Here is an 18,460-nt window from a genome sequence, read left to right as displayed (position 1 = left end):
CAGCCATGTCATGAATGGGATGGTTGATCTGTTGTCAGCAATGCTCATTCATGAAGTAGACTTGGAAAGTTCTAGAAAAACACAGCAGATTGCAGTGTGAATGTAAGCCTACTTGTGACACTAAGAAAGATTATGTTATTATACTGATGTAAGTGCCGAAATTAAAAGCAAAATACAGAGAATGCTAGATATTAGAAATAAAAACAGAACGTTCTGGAAATGCTAAGCGGGTCTGGCAGCGTCTGGGGAGAGAGATACAGCATTTATGTTTTGAGCCCAGTGTGACTCTTCTGCAGGACCGTTTGCTGTCTCACCATAGATGCTGCCAGACCTGCTGAGTATTTCCAGCACTTTCTGGTTTTTTTTTTAATAGAATCATTATTATTGATGTAAGCCCTTTGTCAGAATCCTGAAGCTTGAACTGACTGCTGTGCTTTCATATGATTAAGATGTAAGACTTGCTCTGGGAGGCATGTAGGCAAGTAAAAGTCTTTTTACTATGCCCATTTATCTCCTTGCTGCCTGACTTCAGTATATCAAAACAATGCTTTGGAGTTTATTGCCTCAGTGTGGAAAGATTTCTGTTGGTACTTATTGGTATCCTATAAAAGTTAGTCTAATTTTAATTTTGAGAGCTATTTTGTTTTATCTTTTTTTATCTTTTTTATAATTTAATTTTGAGAGCTATTTTGTTTTAGCAGCTTGGAGCCCTGTTTAGGGGAGAAAAATATTAAAAGGGGAAAGTTACTGCAATTGATAAACACAGAAATACGGAAAATAATGGGGTTTAAATGAACATCTCACTGAGCATTTCAGCCTGCCTGCAATGCAGAGAATTCGCACTGATGGGAGGAAGCAGTACAAAACATGGTCAATGTTTTTTTTAAAAAAGAAGAGATGGACTCACCATTAGAAGTTCATTTCAAATTGAAACATTAATATTGGTTTCTGTTTCGTCAATTGCAGGGTTTTTGCTGCATATTTTATCCAACTATTTACTTTTGACAACGTTTTCCATTCCCAAGGCACTGACCGACCAAGGTGGAGATCCTTTATTGTGCGATGGCTTGTTTGCCAGACTTGCTAGATGGGAAATGCAAGGATGAGCAGGCAACAGTGTGAAGGAAAGTCTTGCATAGATTACCTAGAACATACAGTGCAGAAGAAGGCCATTCGGCCCATCGAGTCTGCACCGACCCATTTAAGCCCTCACTTCCACCCTATCCCAATAACCGCTCCTAACCTTTTTGGTCACTAAGGGCAATTTATCATGGCCAATCCACCTAACCTGCACGTCTTTGGACTGTGAGAGGAGTGAACCAGCGGGGAATTGAACCTGGGACCCTGCCGCTGTGAAGCCACAGTGCTACCCACTTGTGCTACCGTGCTGCCCATAAATGAGAACATCTTGACATCCAAAGCACTTCAGAGTCAACTAACTACTTCTGAAGCTGGCAATTTCTGCAGCATAAGGTCTCATGAACAGCAAAGAGATAATCATCCAATCATGGTGGGTTTGGTTGAGTCATAAATACCAGGGTGAACATCCTGGAGACAAGTGGTGGCAGAGAAAAGATACAGGAGAGGGAGATTTAGTGCAGAAGCAAACTATTGTGGAAGCTGAAAACTGAAAAATGCTGGAAATACTGAGCAGGTCAGACAGTTATTTGGGGGAGAGAGTTAACTAGTCAGGTTAAGATGACCTTTCATCAGCGAGAGGGATCAATGAGGATGAGTGTTTTATTTGTGTACATAGTCCTAAAAAGTTTGAAATGGTGACACTTGGCCCTAATACAATTGGAGCATTATAGAATTAGATAGCATTTGGCCATATGTTTATGTTAAAGACGAACATGTTATTCAGTTGACGATTAAATTTAGGTGGATTTAGAAAATCTAAATAATAAAATACTATCATGTGAATAATGAGCAAGGCCAGCCGCGGGGGTTCAATTCCCGTACCAGCCTCCCCGAGCAGGCACCAGAATGTGGCGACTGGGGGCTTTTCACAGTAACTTCCATTGAAGCCTACTTGTGACAATAAGCGATTATTATTATTATTATTATTATTATTATTATTATTATTATTATTATTATTATTATTATTATTATTATCATCAGACCTTTTCTGAAACAAAATTATGTGCTCCGGCATTTGATAGACAACCAAGAAGAATTTCTATTTTTGTCAAGTAGCCATGTCTAATTTTATTGAAGCAAATTCTAGGAGTTTGCAATCAAAAGGGTGATAGTTTAGTTTTTGAATTTGAAATAGACCTTTGCTGGAAGTTCATTCCACTTGAAACCCCCCCTAAACATTAACATATGGTGAAACACTGTCAGTAATTGGGGAAGGTTTATTCACAGGGTATTCTGATCTTGTCCTTGCCCAATGGCTGATATTGATTTAAACAGCGAATCCTGATATCAATGGCCAGGAGGATTTACTGAACATTGAGTCAATTAACAGATCCAGTTCATGCTGAACCATTGCGGCATTTATGACTAAATCTAATGAATGATAAATCGCTTCCTAACAGTTGGGATCAGTAACCCATTCAAGCTGGTAAACATTGCCCCCAAAAATTATATTTGCAAAACCCTGACCGTAATGGATGGAATAAAATGATGCTGCTGTTAATTTTATTTATTTGTTTTATCCCGAAAAGGGATCCTGACTGTGTGAATTCCTCTTGAAATAGGCTTCCAGCAAAGTGTAATTTTGTTTGTAATTCATATCACTGAGTAACAACCCTTGTGTCTGTACAAGATGAAATGCTTTGCAAGGCATATAAGTACGATGATGGTGTTCTTTCTCAAAGTCCCACTAGTGAGCTGCTCTCTTTAAAAAGGGCCCTGATGGAATGCAGCATACTTCAAAACTTTGTCAATGAAGTAACAGAGAGGTTCGATGAGTGTAATGCGGTCGTTGTGCTCTACATGGGCTTCCAAAAGGTGTTTGATAAAGTACCACACAACAAGCTTGGCAGCAAAGTTAAAACCCATAGATAAAAGAGACAGCGACAGTATGGATACAAAGTTGGCTGAATGGCAGGAAAAGGAGGTAGTAGGGAATATTTGTTTTTCATATTGGAGGAAAGTAATAGTGGGATTCTCCAGGATGGGTATTACTTTTTTTCATATATATTAATAACCTGGATTTGGGTGTGCAGGGCATGCTTTCAGAATTTGCAGGTGACTCAAAACTGGGAAGTATTGAGAATTGTGAGAATAGTGACAGACGTCCATGAGGGGTTGAGAAGAGTAAGAGGCAACTTGACTGCAACATATCAGATCCTGATGAATCTTGTCAGGGTGAATGTGGAAAGGATGTTTACTCTTGTGAGAAATTTTAATACTAGGGGCCACTGTTTAAAAATCACCCATTTAGGACAAAGGTGAGGAGACTGTTTTTCTCTCAGAGTGTTGAAAGTCTTTGGAGCGCTCTTCCTCAAAAGGCGATGAAAGCAGAGAGTGTGAATGTTTTTAAGGCAGAGGTAGGTAGATTTGTGATAAATAGGAGGAGTGAAAGATTAATGGGGGTGGATGGGAATGTGAGATTGAGGTTACAATCAGGTCAGCCGTTACCTTACTGATTGGTGGAGCCGGATAGAAGGGCCGAGTGGCCCGCCACGTATGTTCATGTGACATACATAGGGGGATCGAATGGGCGGACACATGGTAGATGAAATTTAGTGCAGAGAAGTGATACATCTTGGTAGGAAGAACAAGGAGAAGAAAGAACACAATTGTAAAAGGGATGGACGAACAGAGTGACGTTTGGGTATATGCGGACAAATTGTTGAAGGTGGCAGGGAAGATTGAGCAAGTGGTTAATACAACATACAGGATCTGGGGACTTGGCATAGAATACAAAAGCAATGAGGTTATGGTGAACCTTTATTTTGGGCTCAACTCCAGTGTTTATTTTGGGCTCAACTCAACCCAATTCTGGGTATCACACTTTAGGAAGACGGTGAAGGCATTGGAGAGGATACAGAAAATATTCATGAGTGTTATTTCAGAGACGATGGATTTCAGTTATATGGATAGAGTGGAAAAGTGGAGCTGTTCTCCTTTGGAAAGAGAGGAGATTTGACGAGAGGTATTCAAAATCACGATGTATTTGGATGGAGTAGACCAAGAAAAAACATTCCCATTGGCAGAAGGATTGAGAACCAAAGGATACCAAATTAAGTTAGAATCATAAAATTATAGAATTCCTACAGTGCAAAATAACACCCATTTGGCCCATCGAGTCTGCACTGACCCTCTGAAAGAGCACCCTACCCAGGCCCACTCCCCTTCCTTTTCCCATAACACGAGCTAACCTTTGGACACTAAGGGGCAATTTAGCATCAATCCACCTAACCTGCACATCTTTGGACTGTTGGAGGAAACTGGAGCACCCGGAGGAAATCCAGGCACGGGGAGAATGTGCAAACTCCACACAGTCAAACAAGGTTGGAATTGAACCCAGGTCCCTGGTGCTGTGAGGCAGCAGTGCTAACCACTTTGCCACTATGCCGCCCATTGAATATCAAGAAAACCAAAGTAAGGAATGATTTGATTTGATTTGATTTATTATTGTCCCATGTATTGGTATACAGTGAAAAGTATTGTTTCTTGCATGCTGTACAAACAATGCACACCGTACATGGGGAAGGAAGGAGAGACTGCAGAATGTAATGTTACAGTCATAACCAGGGTATAGAGAAAAGATCAACTTAATACGAGGTAGGTCCATTCAAAAGTCTGATGGCAGCAGGGAAGAAGCTGTCCCATGTTTGGTACATGGCCTCAAACTTTTGTATCTTTTTCCTGACAGAAGAAGGTGGAAGAGAGTATGTCCGGGATGCCTGGGGTCCTTAATTATGCTGGCTGCCTTTTCGAGGCAGCGGGAATTATAGACAGAGTCAATGGATGAGAGGCTGGTTTGCATGATTTATTGGGCTACATTCACGACCTTATGTCATTTCCTGCGGTCTTGGGCAGAGCAGGATCCATACCAAGCTGTGATACAACCAGAAAGAATGCTTTCTATGGTGCATCTGTAAAAGTAAATTGCATCGTGTGGGTGTAGTGGAAGCAGATTCAATTGTGGCTTTCCAAGGGGAATCTGAATGGAAAAACCTAACAGGGCTATGCGAAGGAGGCAGGAGAGTGGGAAATAACTGAGTCGCCCTGGCAGAGAGCTGGCATGGGAACGATGGACCAGATGACCTGCTTTTTTTGTTTTGCTGTATCAATTTTGTTCTTTGTCTCTTCTTAGTAAATTCTCTTTCATGGAAATCCTTGAAGTGAGACTTTACTTCAAAAGGAATTTGGTGGAGAAAATTCCCTCTTGGAATTGTACCATTTGACTTGGGAATTGCTTGCAAGGTTCTGAGCTACATTTCATCTTTCGAAAGTTTACAAGCTCGAAATGGAAACTTAGCCGTGGAAGGGTTAAGTGAGAGGAATGCGAAAACAAAAAAAAAACCTGCAGCAAACAAAGCTGTTCCTGGTTGTCATGGGTGCCAGCTCCCCAGTGCTGATCAGTATTAGTCAGTATGATGTGAGTCTTGTGAATACCGATCTGTTGATGTGCTGAACGTCTCAGGAGCCCTCTGCTCCAAATAAGTCTTCACTAGTACACATCAGTCACTGCCGTCTAATTAAGGTAATGCTGTTTTACTTCACAGGCAGTAGGCAGTGGAAGAGCTATACTTTAATGTTGCACAAACTCCATCATTTTCTTGAATGCTAAAGTCCAGTGAGTTCACTAAAATTACCCAAAACATCAATTAAATCAGCTGACTTCCCAGTCTGGCTACCCATTGAGATGAATCTGTTTTTGTTTGCAATAAAATGTGACCACCGGGCCTGTCAGCTGCGGCAAAGCCAGGACGGAGGCTGCCAAAGTTCTGTGATCCATTCATTTTTTGGTGTGCGCCACCCCTCCACTTGCTTACAAATCATTGATCATTGGGGCAGTCCACAGCTTTGTAAACAATATGCCCAGGCCAGAACATGCATTCACGTTGCGTCTTTCATGTACTCAGAACATTTCAACGTGCTTTGCTGCTTTGCATCCAATTAATTATTCAGTATTGAAGTAGTATTGTCACTGTTGTAATGCAGGAAACACAGCACCCAATTTTGGCATAGCAAGTTCCCACAAGTTGCATTATAAAAGACCAGATAATGTATTTTTCGTTGAAACCTATTCAATGCTCTATTTTTCTTAATTTGTGAAAGGAAAATTCCATTAACTTGTTTGAGGCTTTGATGAGGATATAGAGAGGGTTAATGAAGGTAATGTAGTTGATGTGATGTACATAGACTTCCAAAGGTGTTTGATAAAGTTCACATAACATATTTGCCCAAAAATTGAAGTCCATGGAATAAAAGGGACAGTGACAACATTGACATAAAGTTGGATGAGTGACGGGAAGTGGGGAGTAGTGGTGAATGATTCTTTATTTGGATCAGAGAGAGATATATAGGGGAGTTCCCCAGGGGTCAATGTTAGAAACGATGCCTTTTTGCGTCTATATTGATGACTTAGGATTCAATCCTCCATTTTTGAGACTAAGTGCGGTGGCGGGTGGCTGCAGCAGTGCCTTTCCTTATGGCCAGGAAGGCCAGATCCCACTTGGAACCTCATTAGTTATGCACAGGCGAGATCCCCTTCGAATCTTCTAGTAGGCCAGCAGCCAATCCGTCCACCTGCCCATCAGCTGGCGGGTTCAAAGTTTCTGGCACCATGGGGGGCAATTCTCCGATATTGAGGCCAAGTGCTCGCGCCGTCGTGAACAGCGCTCCAGCCTCCTTAGGCGGCACCAAATGGGCGCCGCGCCAACCCGCTCATACACAGTTGGGCCAGCTCAATCCTGCGCATGCGCAGTTGGGCCGCGCCATCCTGCGCATGCGCGGGGAACTTCTTACACGCGCCGGCCCCGACCCAACACGGGGTCGGTGTTCAGGGGCCGGCCGCACCGGAAAGTTGGCCCGGTGGGGGAGAGGCCGGCCCGCCGATTGGTGGGCCCCGATCACGGGCCAGACCCCATCGGAAGACCCCCCCACAGGCTGCCCCCCCCCCCCCCCCCCCCCGAGCGCTCCCGCAGAGTTCCCGTCGGCAGCGACCAGGGGTGAAAGGCGCCGGCGGGACTCTGTCGTATCGGGGCGGCCGCTCGGCCCATCCGGGCCGGAGAATCGGCGGCCCGGCGCAGGGTTCGGAGAATCGCCCCCCCATATTTTTTTAAACAGTCCAGCGCACTCGTATCACTGTCTCCAGCAGACCGGTTGCATATCAGCAACCCAGAGGAAATAGGCTTGCAGCCTCAAAAGAAGTCTGTTGCTCGATTGAACCACCTTCCCCACCCAGCTCATCACAAGCGAGGCAGCCATATCCCACTTGGACTCTGCCCACTGCAGGCAAGTGATGGTTTCTCTGAGAGCGCAGCGTTTCCTCAGCACTGCACTGAAATGTCAGCCCGGATTAAGCGCTAATGTCTTTGGGATCCCTGCAACCTTCTGACTCAGAGGTAAGAACGCTACCACGGAGGCAAGCTGACATTAGGAATGCCCAGCATCGACTGCTGCCTCTTCGAAACTGCAGAACGGCGACACAGTCAGACTATTGATGTTTTGGATTTGTTCCATTCACATTACAGGATCAGGTTCAGAGTAGCAGGAACAGCATCGTAACATTAGTCTTTTGGCTGGAGCCCTTCCCTGATTATGGAGCAGGCAAGATGAATTCAGGCCAGCGCTGCAACAAACCACAATGAACTAAATGGCAGCCATTCATGTTTGCTGCTGGCAGCATCTTGCCTCTGGTGGCAGGCGAACAAAAGGTCACACTCTCTGTCCCTCAGGACGTACGTTTTCCAACTCACCTGCCTTACAGCACTGTACCGGCAGGCAGGTCTGAGGCAACGGGAACAAGGCAGATGTTCCCAACAGATTATCAGGGGACAGAAAGCAACAGCATTTACCGTGTGAGGATGAATGCAAATTGGCGGATTGCCCAAAGTCACCTAGAATAGCACAGTGCCAAACAAACGGTGAGACTGTTTGCATGAAGTCACTGTGAATGAACGTGATTTGTGTTGGAGCATTTGTTGGCTTTATGAAAAACTACAAGAAGTATACTTATTAAAGCAAAAATGAATAATAATAAGCAGTTAAATAAAACAGTGCTGAGGGACAGGTCAGGGGGAGTAATAATAATAAAAAGCCCAATTATATACAAATGCACAGATGTAAGGGATAAACTAGATGTGCTGCAGGCGCACATGCAAGTTAAGGATTATGATGTAGTTACTATTATAGAAACATGGCAGTGGGACTGGGAACTAAATATACCTGGTTATAAATTTTACAGGAAGGACTGTTAAGGTTCACTTAAGGTTAACATGCAGGTTTAGTCGGCAGTTAAGAAGGCAAATGCAATGTTAGCATTCATGTCAAGAGGGCTAGAATACAAGAGCAGGGATTTACTTCTGAGGCTGTATAAGGCTCTGGTCAGACCCCATTTGGAGTGTTGTGAGCAGTTTTGGGCCCCGTATCTAAAGAAGGATGTGCTGGCCTTGGAAAGGGTCCAGAGGAGGTTCACAAGAATGATCCCTGGAATGAAGAACTTGTCGTATGAGGAACGGTTGAGGACTCTGGGTCTCTAGGCATAGGAGTTTAGAAGGATGATTTGATTGATTGATTTATTATTGTCACATGCATTAGTATACAGTGAAAAGCATTGTTTCTTGCATGCTATACAGACAATGCATACCGTATATAGGGAAGGAAGGAGAGACTGCAGAATATAGGGGCGATTCTCCGATATGGAGCCCAAGTGTTCGCGCCGTCGTGAAAGCCGTCGCGTTTCACGACGGCGCAAAGAGGGCCCGGGTACGACTGATTCTGGCCCCCACAGGGGCCAGCACGGCGCTGGAGCGGTTCATGCCACTCCGGCCTCCTTTCGCGGTGCCAAATGGGCACCGCGCCAACCTGCGCATGCGCGGGGGACTTCTTTAGCGCCAGCCCCGACTCAACATGGAATCGGTGTTCAGGGCCCGGCGCGCCAGAAAGTCGGCCCGGGGAGCGAGAGGCCGGCCCGCCGAATGGTGGGCCCCGATTGCGGACCAGACCCCATCGGAGGCTCTCCCCATCGGTGAAGGAGCCCTCCTCTTTTCCCCCCACCCCCGCACACAGGCAGACCCCCGACTGTTCCCGCAGAGTTCCCGCCGGCAGCGACCAGGGGTGAACGGCGCCGGCGGGACTCTGTCGTATCGGCGCGGCCGCTCGGCCCATCCGGGCCGGAGAATCGGCGACACTGCCGATTCCAGCGGCCCACAGCCGGCGCCGCGGCAAACGCGCCGGCGCAAATGGCGCCAATTCTCCACACCTCAGAGAATCGCGCGCCAGCGTTGGATGTCGTGGCGCAGTTGCGGCGATTCTCCAGCCCGGCGCAGAGCTCAGAGAACCGCCCCCATAATGTTACAGTCATAGCTGGGCTGTAGAGAAAAGATCAAATTAATACGAGGTAGATCCATTCAAAAGTCTGATGGCAGTAGGGAAGAAGCTGTTCCTGAGTCGGTTGGTACGTGACCTGAAACTTTTGTATCTTTTTCCTGACGGAAGAACGTGAAAGAGAGTATGTCTGGGGTGCGTAGGGTCCTTAATTATGCTGGCTGCCTTTTCGAGGCAGCGGGAATTGTCGACAGAGTCAGTGGATAGGAGGCTGGTTTGCGTGATGGATTGGGCTACATTCACGACCTTTTGTAGTTTCCTGTGGTCTTGGGCAGAGCAGGCTCCATACCAAGCTGTGATACAACCAGAAAGAATGCTTTCTATGGTGCATGTGTAGAAGTTGGTGAGAGTCGTAGCTGACATGCCAAATTTCCTTAGTCTTCTGAGAAAGTAGAGTCGTTGATGGGCTTTTTTATCTATAGTGTTGGCATGGGGGGTTCCAGGACAGGTTGTTGGTGATCTGGACACCTAAAACGTTGAAGCTCTCGACCCTTACTACTTTGTTCCCATTGATGTAGACAGGGGCATGTTCTCCACAAGGCTTCCTGAAGTCGATGACAATCTCCTTCGTTTTGTTGACAGTGAGGGAGAGATTATTGTCGTCGCACCAGTTCACCAGATTCTCTATCTCATTCCTGTACTCTGTCTCGTCATTGTTTGAAATCCGACCCACTACGGTCGTGTCATCAGCAAATATGAAAATCGAGTTGGAGGGGAATTTGGCCACACAGTCATAGGTGTATAAGGAGTAGAGTAGGGCTGAGGACACAGCCTTGTGGGGCACCGGTGTTGAGGGTGATCGTGGAGGAGGTGTTGTTGCCTATCCTTATTGATTGTGGCCTGTGGGTTAGAAAGTTCAGGATCCAGTCACAGAGGGAGGAGCCGAGGCCAAGGTCACATGTTTGGAGATGAGTTTCATAGGAATATGATGTTGAAGGCTGAGCTGTAGTTGATAAATAGGAGTGTGACATAGGTGTGTCTGTTATCTAGGTGTTCCAGGGTTGAGTGCAGGGCCAAGGAGATGGCGTCTGCTGTGGACCTGTTGCAGCGGTAGGCAAACTGTAGTGGATCAAGGCAATCTGGGAGGCTGGAGTTGATTCGTGCCGTGACTAACCTTTCGAAGCAGTTCATGATGATGGATGTCAGAGCCTCTGGACGATAGTCATTAAGGCACGCTGCTTGGCTTTTCTTTGGTACAGAGATGATGGTTGTCTTCTTGAAGCAGATAGGGACCACAGATTGATGTAAGGAGAGGTTGAAGATGTCTGCGAATACCCCTGCCAGCTGATCCCGCAAGACCTGAGTGCTCGTCCGGTACCCTATCCGAGTCAGTGGATGAGGGGGGATCTTATTGATACTTATAGGATACTGCGAGGCCTGGATAGAGTGGACGTGGAGAGGATGTTTCCACTTGAAGGAAAAACTAGGACAGAATCTCAGACTAAAGGAACAATCCTTTAAAACCGAGCTGAAGAGGAATGTCTTCCGGCAGAGGGTGGTGAATCTGTGGAACTCTTTGTCGCAGAAGGCTGTGGAGGCCAAATCAGTGAGTGTGTTTAAGACAGGGGGTAGATAGGTTCTTGATTAATAAGGGGATCAGGGGTTATGGGGAGACGGCAGGAGAATGGGGATGAGAAAAATATCAGCCATGATTGAATGGCGGAGGAGACTCGATGGGCCGCGTGGCCTAATTCTGCTCCTATGTCTTTTGGTCTTATGGACAGGGAAGATGGCACTGGGGGTGGTGTAGCCTTACTGATTAGAATTACTATCACTTCAATGATGAGGGAGGATTTAATAAGGGGAAAGCATCCAGTGGAGACCATATGGATGGAATTGAGGAAGAAAAGGATCTAAAACTGTAATGGGTGTTGTGTATCGACCCCGTGGTAGCAGCTCTGAGGTGCTAGATTGTATAAAGGCATAAATTAGGCAAGTGTATAGCAAAGGTAGAGTAGTATTAATGGGGGATTTCAACTTGCACATAGATTGGAAGATTGGAAGAGGCAGACAAACACCTGTCAGAAAGGTGGTGAATTTCCAGAATGTGTCCAGGAGAGTTTCCTGCAGCAATATGTTCTGGATGCAACAAGGGGACAGGCAGTATTAGATTTAGTTATGAGTAATGAGCCCAATTTAACTAGTAGCCTAACTATGTGTGAGCATCTATCAAATAATGATCATAACATGATTGAATTCAGTGCAGCTTTTGAAAGTGAATAGCACGTTTCAGACACTAGAATTTTTAGACTTTGACTTTGACGGGATGAGACAGAGACTGACCTCAGTAAACTGGGAAGATCTGTTAATGGGTCAAACGGCTGAAGATCAGTGGGGAATATTTAAATAAACATTTAATGAGATACAGAGCAAGTATATACCCCTGAGAGGAAAAGGCTCTGCTTCACAAAAAAAAGAGGTTAGGGACAGCATAATACTAAAAGATTAGCTTACAAAAATGCAAGAAATGGCACCGACCCGGATGAATGGGATAGATAGAAGGACCACGAAGCAGCTTATAGGAGCAACTAAAAGGGATTGTGAAAGGAAACTTGCAAAGGACATCAAACTCAATAAGAAATGTTATACTTGTGTAAAGGGAAAGCAGGTGGTCAAGCGCAACATAGGCCCACAAAAAGCAGAAAATGGAGATATTGTCATCGATAATGGGGAAATGGCAGACACGTTGAACAATTATTTTACTTCAAAATATACAGTTGAAAAGGAGGATAACTTGCCGGAAGCGGGGGGAAAAAAAATAGTCGATAGAGGACAGGGACTTAATACAGTTAACGTAAATACAACAGCACTAACTAGGAAATTAATGGAATTAAAGAGTGACAAATCCCCTGGACCTGATGATTTCCATCTGAGGGTGTTAAAGGAAGTAGGGGAGCACATTGTAGATGCCCTAACTGTAATCATCCAGTGTTCCCTAGATTCAGGAATAGTCCCTCTGGATTGGAAAATTGCACGATTGGAAAGTTGTAAAAGATAGAGCAGAGTACTTTCTAAAGGTAAAGAGGTTAGGTACAGTGGTTGTCCTAAGAGACTTGGGGATTCAGGTGCGTGGGTCCTTAAAAATGCCAGGAACAAGGAATGACAGGTTTTTTATCTAGAGGACAGGGTTTTGCTGCATTTATACAAAACCGTGGTTAGACCTCACTTGGAGTACTCTGAGCAGTTCTGGGCACCATACCGTAGGAAGGATGTAGGCATCGCTGGCTGGGCCAGCATTTAAGAGTCAACCACATTGCTGTGGATCTGGAGTCACATGTAGGCCAGACCAGGTAAGGACGAAAGATTTCCTTCCGTAACGCACATTGGTGAACCCAGATGACGAAACAATGGTTTCATGGTCATCATTAGACTTTTAACTCCAGATTTTTTTATTGAATTCAATTTCTACCATCTGCCCTGTCGGGATTCGAACTCAGGGTCCCCAGAGCATTACCCTGGATTTCTGGATTACTAGTCCAGCGACAATACCATTACGACACTGCCTCTCCTGGAGGGGGCCTTGCAGGGAGTGCAAGGTAGGTTTACAAAAATGATACCAGGATTACCGGGGTTGTGTTGCGAGGAGTGATTACTTAAATTAGACCTGTTTTTGCTAGAATTCAGAAGGTTAAGGGGTGATCTGATTGAAGTATTCCAAATGTTAACAGGGAAAGACGGGAGATAAAGATAAACTATTTTCACTGGTTGGAGATTCTAAAACCCAGGGGCATAGTCTAAAAATTAGAGCTAAACCGTTCAGGAAGGATGTTAGAACAAACCTCTTCGCTCAAGGGGTGGTAGACGTTAGGAACTCTCTCCCACAACAGTAATTGAAGCTTAGAAGAGTTGTTAACTTTAAATCTGAGATAGATAGATATTTGTTAAGCAAAGATATTAAGGGATATGGGCCAAATACAGGTATATGAAGTTAGGTCACAGATCAGCCATGATCTCATAGAATCATAGAATTTACAATGGAGAAGAAGGAGAATCATAGAATTTGCAATGGAGAAGGAGGCCATTCGGCCTATCGAGCCTGTACCAGCCCTTGGAAAGAGCACCCTACCGAAGCCCACACCTCTATCCTATCCCTGTAACCCATTAACCCCACCTAACCTTTTCGGACACTTAAGGGCAATTTAGCAGGGCCAATCCATCTAATCTGCACATCTTTGGACTGATCTCATTGAATGGCGAACAGGCTCAAGGGGTTGAATGGCCTACTCCTGCTCCTATGAAAAGAATCCTGCGTTGATTTGATGAGCTGCAATAGAGTGTGATTTTCTCATTATTAATTCATTGACAAACCTGATATTTGACACACGAGTTGTTATTGTTCAAAGGCAGGGAAAGGGAGACCAACTCCTTCAGAGATGTGACACACTCATAATGGGCTGAATGGCCATCTGTGTTATAAATGGCAAATGAATGTTGAGCTACCCAAACCATTTCATGGTCAAATGCAGTGCTTACTGAGCTAAACAGACCAGTGGGATTGGAAGGTATTTTCCATATTGATTCTCAGTAAGGAGGCAGGTTGGAGAACATCAACCTGCTCTCAATATCCTTGGACTAAAGAGGGGGAAAATCCAGCAAAGGTGCCAGCCGCTGCTGACTGAACAGTAATGCCAATCATAGGACTCATAGAATTTACAGTACAGAAGGAGGCCATTCGGCCCATCGAGTCTGCACCAGCCCTTGGAAAGAGCACCCTACCCAGGCCCACATCTCCACCCTATCCCCATAACCCAGTAACCCCACCCAACACTAAGGGCAATTTTGGACACTAAGGGCAATTTAGCTTGGCCAATCCACCTAACCTGCACATCTTTGGACTGTGGGAGAAAACCGGAGCACCCGGAGGAAACCCACGCACACACAGGGAGGACGTGCAGACTCCACACAGACAGTGACCCAAGCCGGGAATCGAACCTGGGACTCTGGAGCTGTGAAGCAATTGTGCTAACCACTATGCTACCGTGCTGCCCCAAATCAGGTGAGGACGGATTGTCAATGCTCAGTGAAGAACATCATGCAGTTGGCGTGAGGTACCAGGGGGTTGCACAGAGCAGCCCAGAACCTTGACGTCAGCAGGAGATGTCCATCAAAAGGATGAGAAAGGGAAGGATATTTGGGGAAAAGGTGGCTGCTCTAGGTAAACAACAATGATTGATGACGAAATCAGGAGTTGACATTGGTCTATAGTTAATCTGATAACATAACTACACCCAGTATGGGGATAACCAACTTTGTTAATTGTTCTGAGATGTTGCCAAACTATTGGAAAATCATTTGCCGAAAAGTTTATAGATAAAGAAATTCATGGTATTGAGTGAGTCAAAATGTTAACGTTTTGAAAAATTTAGGTGGTACACTTGGTGAGAGGCACTTTGATTGATTGAAACCTAATCCACATTTTCATATGTAGAACCTGGTTTTAAATCTAACCCAAACTCAGGAATAAAAGTCTTGTCTCTGCTATCTCTAAAGGATTTAAAAAAATTAATTCACACCATGTGGGTATTGCTGGCTGGGTCAGAATTTATTGCCCATCCCTAGTTGCCTTGGGATTGTGGTAGTGAGTTTCCTTCTTGAACCTCTGCAGCCCTTGTCGTATAGGTACGCCCACAGTGGGCTGCTTTGGTTTGCATGGTGTTGAGCTTCTCGAGTATTGTTGGAGCTGCACACATTCAGGCAAGTGGAGGGGGTTCCATCACAATTCTAACTTGTGCCTTTATAGATGGTGGACAGGTTTCAGGGAGTCAGGAGGTGAGTTACTCGCCACAGAATTCCCAGTCTCTATTCGTTCTAATAGCCACAGCATTTTTATGGCTAGTGCAGTTCAGTTTCTGCGCAATGGTTAACCCCCCACCAGGATGTTAATAGTGGGGGGGTTAAGTGATGGTAATGCCATTGAATGTCAATGCAAAATGGATACATTCTTTCTTGTGAGATGATAATTGCTTGGAATTCCAAAAGGGAAATCTATTTCTTATTAGCCTGTCTAATAGTGGCCAACTAACTTGGCCATTATTTTCCAGTTAATTGCCAAATGAGAAAGAGCGACAGAGAAAGGGCGATATAAGATGGCTGACATGGGAACGCAGGATATCACAATATTTCGAGGAGCATGGGCAAAAAGGAAATCTGGGAAGTGACCTTAGTATGAAAATGGCTGAAGTTTTTGAATGAGTTTTTGACATACCTCCTAAATTGAGGGGACGATGGCTTAAAAGTCAATCAAACCAAGAAAAATTGACAGACTTTTGCCTTATTGTCTCTGGTCTCACATGTCTTCAACATACTTGCGTCCTCCAGATCCCAATATATACGATCTTCGCAGAATTCCCTGAACATTATAACGTTGGTGTTGCACACATCAACATTCCAACTCTGGTCATCTTTTAAGTGTTTTTTTTCCATTGTTTTATATGTGTATATATATATAAAAATATGCTTTTTACAACACACAAAACCCTTTTGTGTTTCAGCTCCAATACTTACCGAGACCTGAGGAAGAGTGTCTACGTACCATACACGCAGGGGAAGTGGGAAGGGGAGCTCGGGACAGATATCGTCTGTGTCCCGCATGGTCCAAACGTGTCAGTCAGAGCAAACATTGCTGCCATCACAGAGTCGGATAAATTCTTCATCAATGGCTCCAACTGGGAGGGGATTCTGGGATTGGCATATGCTGAAATTGCCAGGGTAAGCTTTGAGTTTCCTGCAATGAGCTGGCATCCATATCCAATAAGACTGAAAAATGAAAGCATATGTTACATTGGATGAGTTCATCTCCTTTTCTTCTTTTAAGCCACGAGTGATGAAACGATACATACAGAAATATCTTTCAGAGCACACACGTCCATAGAGCTACTTATGCTTGAAGTAGTTGGGGAATTTTACTTCTTGACTAAGCCATTCTAAGGCAAGTGTATGGTAGTATAATGGTTACGTTATGGTCGTATAGTGGTTATATTATGGTAGTATAGTGATTACATTACTGGACTAGTAACAGAAAGAACTTGCATTTATACAGCAACTTTTGTGACCTTAGGACATTCCCAAGTGCTTTACAGCTTTTCAAATCCTATAATGACTGTCATGAATGCAGCAGCCAACCTGCACACAGCAAGCTCCCACAAACATCATTGAAATAACAAAGAGAAATCCGTTTCTGCCTGAGGGATCAATATCCGCCACGACACTGGGGATAAATTTGCTGCCTCTCTTTTAACTAGTGCCATGAGATCTCAAGGTCCTCTCAGGTGAGGTAAAGGGCTCATCCAATAGATAGACTTTTAAACACTTTTCATTGAGGGGAAGTGGGTGTCACTGGCAAGGCCAGCATTTATTGCCCATCCCTAATTGCCCTTGAGAAGATGGAGTTGAGCTGCAGTCTTTGTGGTGTAGGTACACCCACAGTGCTGTTAGGGAGTGAGATTTGACCCAGCGACAATGAAGAAATGGTGGTACAAGTCAGGATGGTGAGTTATTTGGAGAGGAACTTACAGGTGGTGGTGTTCCCAATTATCTGCTGCTGTTGCCTTTCTAGACGGTAGTGGTCGTAGGTTTGGAAGGTGTTGCCTAAAGCGCCTTGGTGAATTGCTGCAGTCCGCCTTGCAGATGATACACACGGCTGCCCCCTTTTCGTCGGTGGTGGAGGGAGTGAATGTTTGCGGAAGGGGTGCCAATCAAGTTTGTCTGCTTTGTCGTGGAGGCTGTTGAACTTCTTGAGTGTTATTGGAGCTGCAGTCATCCAGGTTGATAGTATTCCATCACACTCCTGACTTGTGCCTTGTAGATGGTGGACAGGCTTTGGGGGGGCCAGGAGGCGAGTTACTCTCCGCAGGATTCCTCGCCTCTGATCTGCTCTTGTAGCCACAGTATTAAAATGGCTAGTCCAGTTCAGTTTCTGGTCAATGGTAACTTCCAGGATGGTGATAGTGGGGGATTCAATGGTGGTGATGCTATTGAGTGTCAAGGGGTGATTGTTATTGCCTGGCACTTGTACGGAGCAAGTGTTACTTTCCACTGGTTAGCCCCTAAGCCTGCATATTGTCCAGGTCTTGTCTTTCGTAATGTTTTTCACAACAATCCAGGAAACGTGACTTGGGCATCTCACTATTCCAGTTCAAGAATTTGAAGTTAGTTTTTTAAAAGTGGCAATTAAAAAGCTGGCATCAGTGGAAGTGACTATGAGATTGTCAGATTGGCGTGAACTGTGACTCATGCCACACACCACTCTTCTTAACTCTGAAGTGACTGGGTTCAAGAAGCAGTGGCAACACTGCCAACCTCTCAGGGCAACTAGGAATGGATGGCAAGTGCCAGCGATACCCTCCTCCTGAGATGGAATGGAAGAAAATCCTGTTGCTGGCTGTGCAGAATTTTCCACTTAAGTCTTTATAGCAACTTCTCATTTCTGCCTCAAGTCCCTGAGGAGCAGCAACTCAGTAACGTGAACCAGGTCCGTCCTTGAGTAGAACTGCTCTGAGCCTGTTGTGTATGCAGTCTGGCATCGCGCCTGGGGTTTGATGACGCTGCAGTTATTTTTGGACGTCAGAGCCATTGACTGTGCAATGGGAGAGAGAGGAAGTGTAGAGTTTACAGTGCTGAGTAGTGATTTCCTCTTGCGGGATACTGGTTACAGGAATTAGGACAGTGAGAGAAAACCTCATACTCTATCGAGATTAAGTTCCAAACCAATTGGCGCCGCACTCTGACAGGAAATATTGGGGATGTTATCACTTGAATTAATTATTCAATTAATTCCTGTAAAACATGTTCCTACCATGAAATATTTAAGGATGCATAAATGTTGTGAAATGTACAATTAATAACCCATATTTATTGCTCTTCATTTCTAAAGTCATTATCAAGAGATTTTATGATCATCAGCGACTTATTACTGTTCGGTTTTTCCAAAGATAGATAGGCTTGGTTC

The 18,460-nt window shown here is 44.8% G+C and overlaps 1 protein-coding gene across 2 annotated transcripts in view; it reads left to right on the top strand.

Moving 5' to 3' along the window:
• bace1 (beta-secretase 1) overlaps positions 1-18,460 on the top strand; it is a 143,709-nt gene that overhangs the window by 49,539 nt on the left and 75,710 nt on the right. For both annotated transcript variants that reach the window (XM_072486515.1, XM_072486514.1), the window contains exon 3: positions 16,005-16,221. In XM_072486515.1, coding sequence (XP_072342616.1) covers positions 16,005-16,221 — 217 coding nt within the window. The remainder of the gene's footprint in view (positions 1-16,004; positions 16,222-18,460) is intronic.

The sequence above is a fragment of the Scyliorhinus torazame genome, chromosome 21, assembly GCF_047496885.1.
Source record: "Scyliorhinus torazame isolate Kashiwa2021f chromosome 21, sScyTor2.1, whole genome shotgun sequence".
In the NCBI taxonomy this organism is placed as follows: domain Eukaryota; kingdom Metazoa; phylum Chordata; class Chondrichthyes; order Carcharhiniformes; family Scyliorhinidae; genus Scyliorhinus; species Scyliorhinus torazame.
The sequence above is the reverse complement of the archived record's forward strand: the minus strand, read 5'-3'. Positions and strand labels throughout refer to the sequence as shown.